This window comes from Prinia subflava, chromosome 5 (assembly GCF_021018805.1).
Source record: "Prinia subflava isolate CZ2003 ecotype Zambia chromosome 5, Cam_Psub_1.2, whole genome shotgun sequence".
Classification (NCBI taxonomy): domain Eukaryota; kingdom Metazoa; phylum Chordata; class Aves; order Passeriformes; family Cisticolidae; genus Prinia; species Prinia subflava.
This window is the reverse complement of record NC_086251.1, coordinates 58,096,187-58,107,311: the sequence shown is the minus strand read 5'-3', so window position 1 is coordinate 58,107,311 and position 11,125 is coordinate 58,096,187. Positions and strand designations below refer to the sequence as shown.

Sequence of the window (11,125 nt, the reverse complement as noted above, 5' to 3'; positions counted from 1 at the left end):
TTTTGCCGTGTCCGCTTCTGGGACACTCAATTCAAGAAAGTCATTGGAGTGCTGGAGCGAGTCCAGAGGAGGGTAGCGGAGTTGGGAAAGGGTCTGGAGCACGAGTCCTGTGGGGAGCGGTTGAGGGAGCTGAGGGTGTTTTGCCTGAAGAAAAGGAGACCTCTAAATAAAGGTGACTTTATCATCGTCTGCACCTCTCTGAAAGGAGGCTGTAGCCAGGTGGGGGTCGGGCTCTGCTCCCGGGCTACCAGCGACAGGATGAGAGGACAGTCTGAAGCTGGAGGTTTAGGTTGGACATTAGGAGGAATTTCTCCGCGGAAAGGGTGATTAAACATCGGAGTGGGCTGTCTAGGGAGGCGGTAGAGTCGCCATCCCTGGAGGCATTTAAGGATAGACTGGACGTGGCACTCGGTGTCATGGTCTGGTTGACACGGTGGTCTTTCCCGAAGTATTGGATTCCGTGCTTCCTGTTGGTTAGTCACGGGCAAGTGTCTCCCGTCTCCCGCTGTTACCCCCGGAGCTCTGGGGCCCGCAGAGCCCCCCAGCCCCGCCGCCGGGCAGGCGCTGCCGCCCGGGCTCGTTGCCGCTCGGGCGGGCGGTGTCGGGGCCGGGACGCGTGCGGAACGCGCGGGGCGGCGCTGGGCGGCGGCGGGGCCGTTTGGCGGCGGCACCGGAAGGCGGAAGGCGCGGCGGGAGGAGGAGGGGAGCGGGAGGCGGCCATGGACGACCTGGGCTGCCCGCGGTGCAAGACCACCAAGTACCGCAACCCCTCCCTGAAGCTGATGGTGAACGTCTGCGGGCACACGCTGTGAGTGCCGCCGGGCCCCGGGGGGAGCGGGCGCGGTCCGGAGCCCCGGCTGCTCGGCGGGGCCTGGGGGAAGGGGTCCCTCCCCGGCCGGTCCGGGGGTGGGGGCGACACCGGCTCCGCCAGAGCCGAGCGGCGTTTGCGAGGTGGCTCCGTGCTCCGGAGGGTCCGTGCCAGCCCGGGCTGGGTCCGCTGTGGGGCTGACGCTGCCCTCGGTGCCTTCTGTGCAGTGAAATTCCCGGGAGAAGCGGGGAGGGAGCCCGGGACACGGCGGGAGTTCGGGACACGCTCCCGCCCCGCAGCGCTGCCACCCTTCGGGTGCGGAGCGGGGAACGCAGGGGAATATACATTTCCCTTGGAGTTAAGCATTTCTGGTTTGAAATTGTTCTCGAGTAGTAAAGAAAAAAGGTGTTGTATTCTTTTAATGTGTTAATTTTGCTGAATGAAGAGTGCTCTGCTGAAGGTTTCGTGCTGGATAAAATGTTGGAAAATCCTCTTGCTAACCTGTGCTGATGGTAGTCTTAACTTGTTCGTGGTTTTTTCTAATTTTTTGTTCTCCAGGAACAGTCATTACTTTCTTTTTTTTTTCTCCCAAAACCTCAACCCTTAGATAGTACCCAGCACTGACTCTTGCTGATTTAATTCACAAATAGCCTGAACTCATTCATTTTCAAATCTAGAGACCATCCTTCATTAGTGTGGAAGTTTAAAAGGCTGTGCTCTAATTTTTTTCTGTATGTACACCAGAGAAGTCCAGTACTGCAGTAGCAGCCCTTTCTATATTTTGTATTTTTGTCTTGTCATCTTCCCTGTGATTGTATATTTTTAAACTACGTGTGAATTACTTTCAAAAGATGCAGCCTAAGAGCTTTTGCTTGCCTTGGTACATTGTTGTAAGTGAACAGGATGAAGGAAATCAATTACAAGAAAGGATTTATCTTATTGTCTTAGGAAAAAAGTGTTACTTTTTGTTCTGTTCCCTGTGGTCCTGCGAGCACTTCTCTTGCCGTGAAGGTGTGGGAGAGGTGGCCTCAGGGATGTCCCTTTGGTGACAGCAGTGCCGTCTGTGCAGGGGCAGCAGCCCCGTTCAGGCAAAGCTGTGTGGGTGTAAAATGATGCCTCGATCGTGCATTCACCAAAGATCAAAGGACTCGATCAAAGTGGTCCTGATGTGCGTTCAGGCTCCTCCAGAGCCGCTTCCAGCAGAGGACAGCATGTCTCAGTTTGCTCTCCTGCCTTGGTTCTCAGTTGTTTTGGGTTTTTTTTGGTAGCTGAGCTTTGCTTGAGAAAACTAAGGGTGTTTTCTGCTTTACTGGGTGCAGTTGCTGACACCGTATTTGGGGTTGATGTTCTTGTCTTGCTCCTTGTTTCTGCACAAGGGCTGCTTCCCCCAGCTCATGTTGTTTGCATCTCTGGGTTTGTTTTTGTTGTAATTAAGGACTCTCCATCTCGATGTGGTTCAAGTGTGCCACTTTTCCTCCCTGTTTTCCTTGCAAGAGCACCCTCAGGGTTGTATATCTATTATTGTTTCCATACAGTGTTACAAAGCCTTCACGCTGGAAGTCATTTCTTAGTAATGGTTAATAAATTTTCCTAGTAACTCATCTAGAAGCTGCAAGCTCGGATGACCCACCTGTGAATGAAAGGAGGTAATTGAGACTTGTTCTCACCGATTCACCATGTTTCAGTCACAAGGAAGGAAGATTTCATTAGCTCCCAAAGTAAATGAGCTAATGTAAGTTTCTGATGAAGAGTTATCCTTAGAGTCAATCTAATTTGGTATTTTGCCATTCTTACCATTGAAAATGCTACTCCTAATTTCCAGTCCAAATTTATTTGCTATAATTGAAGTATTTAAGAACTCTACCGTGGATTTTACACACTTGTGAACTCTTTATTGCTTCTCTCTTGTAGGATTGTCTGTAATATTTTGAAGGCTTTCTTTTTGGTGTTTTTCACTCTGAAGAAATCCCATTGCTTCAGTCTCCTCTCTTCAGTGATTTTTTTTCTCCTTGCTCTTGTGGGCTATTCTCGCTGGGGTTTTTTAGGCCTTTTCCACTTGGTTTGCATTTTATTGGAGCTGGACATGGTGTTCCATCTGAGTCATTAGTGCAACAACCAGAGTCAAAATTATTTTGTGCTCTTTTCAAACTTGCATTTCATCCAGGCAGGATAATGCATCTTGATGTATGTATTTTTTTTGCAGTGATACATTTGATTTATGTTGAGCATAAGCCCTAGATTGTTTAGCGCTTTATCCCTCAGCATATCTGTGGGCAGAACAGAATTCAAGCTTGCTTTCTGTGTTATGTTGTGCAGATGATTATTATTATCTTTTTGCTCTGATCAACAGCTTGTTACTTAAGGTGTTTTTTGCACTTTCTTCAAGTGACTTTGGATTCTGAGACGATTCATCTGGGTTTTTGAACCTGAACTCATTCTCTTTAAACATCCTGATATTATCCAATGTGTAGTTTGTGGACAAAATGTCTGGGAGATACTGGAAATTGTTGCTTGTGACCCTAAGAAGTCCAAGTAAGGCAGAGTAAAACATGAAGTTGCCTGCAGTAAGTTCATTGCTCAATAACCCTCTTCCCCTGGTTACTTTCTGTAACATGAAAAGATTGGAACCATGTGAATGGGCTTGCTACCAATTTTCCCTCTGACTGAAATAATGATAGCTTATCTCTGGGTGTGGGTTTCTAATCATCTCTGACTGCTTCAGTATGTTCCGCTTTTGTTTAGATTATATGACTGTCAGTTTAAGAGTGTCAAAAGTCCAGTTAAACCACAACTATATTGCCTGTAATTGCTGTTTCACTACCTATATTGTTACTGTGTCATTGGAGGGAATTATATTCCTTTGATACAATTTGTTCCTAAGAATTTGTGTGTTGAATCTCATCTGTTTTGTTATCTGAAATATGCAGGAGATAGGGTTTTTTTCCTCAGATTATTTTGGCATCTTCCCAGATCTGATGGTAAGCCTGACTCTGGTCTGTGTTTTCCTGTGTGCTTGTTTCCTGCTCTTTAGAGGCAGGTGCTTCAGTCCTTCTTTAGGTTGTTGGAACTCAATGCAGAAAGCAGAGATGATCCCAAACTGCTTTTGTCAGTTTTCAAAGGGTAAATATTACATCTCCCAGATTTGAAAACCTTGAAGCACTCCTAATGCTGTAACCCCTGGATGTAGTCCACAGGTTTATGGACTACACGTCCATGGGTTTATGGAAGCTCATTAAGCTGTCTGCAGAAGCACATTGCCTTTATGGTGCTTTTTGTTTGAAGGGTGCCGATAAATCTGCGTGGAAAATGCAGAGCCGCGGCTTTGCTGGCTCAGGAGGCTCACAGCAGTTGCTGTAATGTGTTTCCCAGTTCCAGCCTGGGCTCCTGCTCCTTCTGCTGTGCTATGAGTTACATTAGCCAGCTAATCCATCTTACTGAGTGGAGATTGATGCAGAAAATGCCCCAAGTGCTTTGGCATCATCTGTTAGAGATTTTCCCTCTCATTGAGTAGCGGGTTAATGCGCTCCTGCTTCAGCTGCTCTTTCTTGCATTGCAGGCATTCTGAAGGAATATTTTCATTTTACCTTCAGTGCTGCCTCCTGGGAGTTTCTTTCCTAAAGCCTGACCTTTCCTATTCTGTCAACTGTGCTGTTCTCTTAATGAAGTGACCTCCAATGATGTGATTTGTACTTATGCAAAATACCTTGAATTTTAAAATATTGTAGAGCCTTTACTTAGCTGATGTATCAGTATGTTTCAGATCTTTGTTTCATCTGGGTTTCAGAAAGCTTGTGGTTTTACCATGAGTTGATTTTATTCATTTTGTGACTCTGTTTTCTCTTCTGAAGAACTATGAGAGTTGTCTTCGTATGCCTTCTGTCAGCCAGGTTGTTTCCACTTTCATGTTCTTAGATGATTCTTTCCCTCTGATTAGAATGAAATTAGAAGAGCCATTCCTTTTATCATGGTTTATTTTCTCCCCTCTTTTTTTTTTTTCTTCCTGCCTCTTACATAAAAAAACCCCACTTCAGGCTATCTAAGAACTTGTTGGGCTACAGATGTCCTATTTTTTCTTTATTTTTGACAGATGACAGATATAATTTGTCAAGATGACACTTGACAATTACAGTGAAGATTCTTCTTGCTGTGGAATCCTATGCTTTGGAGGTTTAGCTGTTCGTTCTTCTCCTCTTCCTCACTTCATCAATTTAAATCTCATCTGGGGTAGATGCTGTGTGTGAAAGTCCCTGTGCTGGCCTCCCATCTCTTTTCTCACTGTGACCTTGACCCTGCCATCAGATTGGTTCTGGATTTTGGCAGCAGCACACAGCTAGCACTTCTCCTCCCTCATCCTTTGCATCTCTTCCTGTGCCAGTGGCTTGACTCTCTGTTAGGAATCTCAGAGTGGTTTTCTCCAAATGCTGCACGTTTGGCATGGTCAGTTCTCCCCGGGCAGTGGGGCTCTGGAATGTGCTTGTGGCAGAGTGGATCAGAGAGCTGATAAGCACAGCAGGGCTGCACTGGAGATAAGGGATAGGCAGGTGGCTACAAGAAGATGAAATCACTCATTTGGTCTTTTATAAACAACTTCCAGGTTGGGATTCCACTGCAGTTTATTCCAACAGAATCTTGCCAAGCCTTACAATTGTGGGAATGGGGTTTTTTGGGGTTTATTTCTTAGTAGTTTGTTTTCCTTGGTTATTACTTCTTGACCAATATCGCCAAAAGTGTAACACATGTGTTTTTGGCATCAGAGCAATGTTAAATAAGCCTTTTCCACTATAAATCTTCCCTGTCACTGGGAGGGAGCATGATAAATTAGCAGTTAAAAGTTGTTCTAGGATGGGACTTAGTAAGGAAATGCTTAGTTCAAGAATAATGAATGTCTTTTCAAGTTTATTTTCTTAACTATAACAGAGGTTCAAGGCATCAGATATTTGGCTTTAAAAAAACTTTTGTGCAGGGAAAAGTGTGTCTAATTATAGAGAAATGCTTGAATAAAGTCCTCTAATGCCTTAGTTTCCAAGGTGCACTGATGGCTTTGCTTTCTTTTAGGAGTTCACTCAAGAATCACATTCAAAATCCGTTGTGTATGCATGACAATTTTTGGTTTTTCAGACAATTCCTAGAAACTTTTCTAAGCATGCAGATGCTGGGTGCATGCTTGCCAATGGAGTTGTAATCCACCTGGCTTCACTTGAGACCATGAATTATCTTTTACTCTGCCTGCCTGGATTTCATGGCCTGTGTTGAGTTTTAGGAGGCAGGTTAAGCATATCCCACTGATTTACTTACGTAAAGAGGAAAGGAAATGCATCCACCCAAACCTGCATTTAGACAATGTTAAGGTTGTTACTGCAAACAGGAGCGGGTAAAGAGATTTATTCTTGGCTGTAAACTTGGCCACATGGTCTCCAACAAGGAGACACAAAAATGTTAGGTAAAAAAGGTACTTAATTGGGACTGCTGGTTCACCTTTGTTATAGGGAGCAGGAAGGAAACTGGTATGTAAAGCTCTTCTTTAGGAGTTAGTCCTGGTGCTCCAGCTACCTGTGAGCCATCCTGGCTTGTGGAGAGAGGAAATGTGAGTCTGCAGACCAGCAAAAGCAAAGAAACTCCTTTTCCTCCCCAGTGTCATGCCAGCTGTTGTGCTGTCTCGGCAAAGTGTCTTTTCCAAGCTTGACATCTCTGGGAGACAAGGGCTCAGGAACCAGGGCAGCCTCCACAGAAAACTAGAAGCTCAATTTCAGCTGCTGCCAGTTTGGTGGTTTTGGGTTTGTTTGTGTACTGCTACAATCTTAGATGGTAGCTGATTAACTTGCTTTATTATAGGCTTTTCTGGTCTCTTTCCTGTCTTCAGGAGACTTATGGAAAGGTGTCTGGGTTCCTTACTAAAATGTAGGGTTCTTTTTCTCCTATTCCCAGAGGGAGATGTATTTGTTTCTCACTTAATTTGTTAATAAGACCTCAAAACGAAGACAGTGTGAAAAAGCTTACTGTCTCTAGGCCCAGCTTTGTGGTGCTCAGGGGAGACATGAATTCACCAAGCTGTGTTGTGGGGATTCTCTGATCTGCCCTGCACCCTGTTAGGGTGTTTCCAGGGATTCATTAGGGTGGAAGTGCATCCTTGGGGAGCTCTAATTGCGGTGTTAACAGCTGCAAAGATGAAGAAAACAGAGGTTTCATTATTTGCATATTTATTTTAATGTCAGAAGCTTTTGGAGTTTTGTGGCTGTCAAATTCCCTGGGAGGTAGAAATAGGCACATCCCTGGTGAATTCAGGGGAATGGGCTCTCGTGCCAGTGCGTGGGGCTGGACTTGTTGGAAAACAGTTTGGAATCTTCTTCTTTAAACCCCTTCCAAGTGAAAGGATGGTTTGGCTTCCTGCTGCATTCTTCTCTGTAGTGTGGTTCAAGAAAATGCCTTTCTTCTAGGATGGGGGGAAGCCCTGGAGACTGTGGAAAATAACATAAAATGTATTTCAGCCAAGTGAGTTTGAGTGAAGAAGTCTAAACTAGAGGTAGGCAGTGAAGATCTGTCAGACCTGTAACTTTTAATTTAGGCATGTGGGAATTATGGAGGCTTAAATATGCATTTGAATTTTATTTGGCAAGGTTTTTTCCTAAAGAAAATACCTTGAACGCAAGATATACAAGGACAATGATTCAGGGCTGTCATTTGTAAACATAAAGGTTGGCTGTGATATATATTGTTTTTAGGCTAAAAAAAAGTGGTGTGTGGGCTTTGGAGTGCAAACAAATATGAGTGTGCTGGTTCAGCCATGCAAGTGTGGATTCAAGATTTGTCAACAGGCACGAGTAAAAGAGCCACCAGGCTTTGGTACTTACCAAAGCCTTGCAGGAGCTGATCTAGTTTGCTAACCTGGCAGAAAATAAACTTTTTTGCTCAGTTCATGCTGTTCTTACAGAACTAGCAAGTTGAAGTGGCTTGTGGATGGTTAGTCAGACATCAGAGGTGGTGCAAGGTCATCTGTAGGAATCTGTGTCTACAGATGAGGTAGGGATAGGGTGGAAGGAAGGACCTTCCTATGACACAATATTAATTTAGCCTTTTTAACCATTTTGTGAAGCTGTGTGCTTTAAAAGTTGGCTTATCTGGGGGAGCAAGTATTCTGTTCTGTCTCTGAGGCTTGGTTTTTTGCTGTTATTACCATATCGCCCCTCAATTTAGGTTCCTGGATGGTAAATCCTTGCTTGTATGAAAAGTATGAATAATCATGGTGGGTTAAAGTGGATTGGGACTACCTGCAGTTGAAAATCTCAACCAGAACGGGAACTTGGTGTGGTCCTGAAAATGCCTGCTTTGCTTTGGGGAGATAAGTAATGAAAGCTGTGTAAATGTATTTCATTCCCAATAATTCCCACCTCTGTGAGAATTCTCAGTTCTTTCTGTGTGACTTGGGAGACAGATCAGGGAGGTTTTTACTCATTTTGTCAGATCTACTACGAGACTTTAACTGATTGATTGAAGTAATTGCACAATCAAAGCCTGTCTGCTTCCTCAGAGGAACAAACAGGTTGTTTTTTTTTTAATGTTAAGTGGGATGTATTCTCTCCAAAAGAGAGCTTCTTCTCGACTTCTTAGGGAATAAAAATCTAGGTCATCTTTCTTCTTTGTCTTTTTGGAGTTATTCCTGGTTTTATTAATTGGGATTAGATGCTCCTTGGATCCAGTTCCACCCCATTAGTCTTCCAAAGTCTCTACAAGTTAGTCATGGGAGGTGATTAAATCATTGCTGAAATACCCAAGAGGTTATTTCCTTCTGCCATCCAGTTTTGACAGTGAATATTTGCTTTTACATTTGGCTCTGAGTCATGGTCTTGATACTTCTGATGAAGTGGTGTTAATGCCTCAGTTTAATTCTTTTGTTTTAAAACTGGCATATTTAGAAAATCTTCTCTTTTCTCTGTTGAGCTATCAATTTCCATGTCTGCTTGGTAATACTTCTTGTCTGCTTAGCAAAGCTCACAGAGCCCTTCATTCCCTGTAAGTACTTTTTGGAAATTTAAGTTATGGTTCTGCTCCTTGTAACCTTGGCAAAAGGAAAGCCGTTGTTTATATCCTGTCTCTCCAGTCAGTAAATGGAAAAGTAAATTCTTTTTCCTTGGTTCTGAAAATTCAGTCTGTTTAAATCTGCAGCGTGGATTGGAGACTTTAGAAGAGCATGCAGTGACAAGGATGGGGGAATGGCTTCACACTGAAAGAGAGCAGGTTTAGATTAGTTATTAGAAAAAAAATCTTTACTGTGGGAGTTGTGAGGCTCTGGCACAGGTTGCCCAGCGAAGCTGTGGCTGCCCCATCCCTGGCAGTGTTCAAGCCCAGACTGGATGGAGCTCTGAGCAATCTGTTCTAGTGGAAGGTGTCCCTGCCCATGGCAGGGGATTGGAATGAGATGATCTTTAAGGTCCCAACCCAAACCATTCTGTGATTCTGTGGCCCTGGAAATGGGTTTGAGTGCTCAGCTTGAGGAGTCTTCCAATGTGCTTGGCCCCTTCTAGAAGGGTTGGGTAAATGCTCAGCCTGTTAGGGGTGACTGTGGTAATGCTGTGACACAGGTGAGGTAAATCTCTGTGGTGAAAACAAGTGCTTCTCAAAAGGAAGCCAAACACAAGAAGTGTTTAAACAATTTTGTGTTAGGCAGGTTTTTCTTTTCTCTTTCTTTTAATTGCATCTACTTCATTTTAATTGAAGCCAATAATTCTGTGGCTTTGCAAGGAAAAATGACAATGGGCTTGCTTCTATGTGGTTCCATTAGCTGTCAGATGTTAATAAGCCATATGCATAGTTTTAATATTTATGAAATTAGGCAGAAAGCTTCCTGAGTCATTTTAGAAAGCACACGTGTGGTGGTAAGTGTAAATTCACAGCAGGGCAGGTGCAGAAGTTGGAGTGCTCAGAAGTTGCATCTGTGTGCATGCTCTTTGTTTGGGGCTTTGGTTGGTTGTTCCTCTCCTCTGGACAACTGAAGGTAAAGTTTGAAGAAAAACCAGTTCAGCATTTTGGAAGTTGAATTGAATATTCCACTGTTCATATCTGGTGAGGAAATAAGGAAAACAATTCCCTGAAAGTAACAGGCTGTGGGACAGGTGCTGTGCTGAGCTTGCACTGGGGACACTTCAGGTTCATGTTGCTGGTTCCTTCTTTTGGTTTGATGATGTGCAGGGAACAGTGGGTGTTTCCTCACAGACCACTCTGGCTGCAATAAAAGTCACAAATAGTAGTCCTAACAGTGATCTGAATTTTGTAAAGACATATCCTTTGTTTCTCTTTAAAAAATATTTTGCAAGAATTAATTTTGATGAGACCAGATCTGAGAATAGATTTTAACAGGAAGTGCTGCTATATGTGACAGAATTAAACTCTGTCATAGCTAAAAACAGTTTTTGATGCTCTGCAAATGATATTAAATTGTTCTTGTTTTGAATATAATGTGTGGGAGGAGAGAATATATGAGGAAATTCTTGCAGGTTTTTTTTTTGTGTGGAATGTGGGTAAGTTCAGATCAGTGAGAACAAGATGGCTCTGTCACAAAGGAACAATGAGGAAGTCATCTGTCTGATAAATATTTTGGCTTTGAATTGGGAAATGTGAGGTAAGGAGTTTTGCTGTGCCCACACAGTCCTCCCTCAATGGCTGGCACTAAGGTTAGGTTATGTCTAAGCATTTGCAGAATCCTGGGCTTGATGTGAGCATGACAACTTCTTTAACATTTTAGAGAAGATGAGTGGTATCTTATAACTCTTATAACTCTGCTGAGAGTTAGGAAATAGTGGGATGGGACAGATTGAAAAGAAATGTATTTTGTTGGTTTCCTCTTAAGAAGGAGTGTTGAGGTGAAAGTTCCCAAGAATGTTGTGCTCTTCAGTTTTTTTATTAATTCCAAGAAGTGTGGCCAGACTGGCAGTGTCTGCCAGGGTAGCAAAGGAGGGCTGATGTTCCTAGACAGCAAAAGGGAAGGGAGTGGTTTGACACCTTCAGACTGCTGAGCCAGAATGGGAAGTGTTGGGTCTAACTGGGCAGGAAAGTCTGGCACTGGGATTAGATGTATTGCAAGAGCTGCCCTCAGAGCCAGGGTGAAGGAGGAAGATCGCTGGTCCCAGACAAGTACAGGCAGACAAATGTTTAACTTCTTTGTCTTACTTGAAGGTGTCATGTGCTTATCTGTAAAAAAAAAAAAAAAAAAAAGAAAAAAGGAAAAAAAAAGAAAGATATCTTTGTGGGGATTAGGAATTGAACAATCTGTAGGTGTAACTAGTGGCTAGGTAACTTTTACTATGGGTATGTGAATAGCCTTGT

General features: G+C 43.7%; 1 protein-coding gene across 2 annotated transcripts in view; it reads left to right on the top strand.

Moving 5' to 3' along the window:
* The first annotated feature begins 647 nt into the window (after nt 1-647).
* Nucleotides 648-11,125, top strand: part of MNAT1 (MNAT1 component of CDK activating kinase) — a 116,708-nt gene continuing 106,230 nt past the window's right edge. The window contains exon 1 of one of the 2 annotated variants that reach the window (XM_063399569.1): nt 648-808. In XM_063399569.1, coding sequence (XP_063255639.1) covers nt 720-808 — 89 coding nt within the window. In that variant the 5' untranslated portion in view covers nt 648-719. The remainder of the gene's footprint in view (nt 809-11,125) is intronic. The other variant, XM_063399570.1, reaches the window with a different exon arrangement.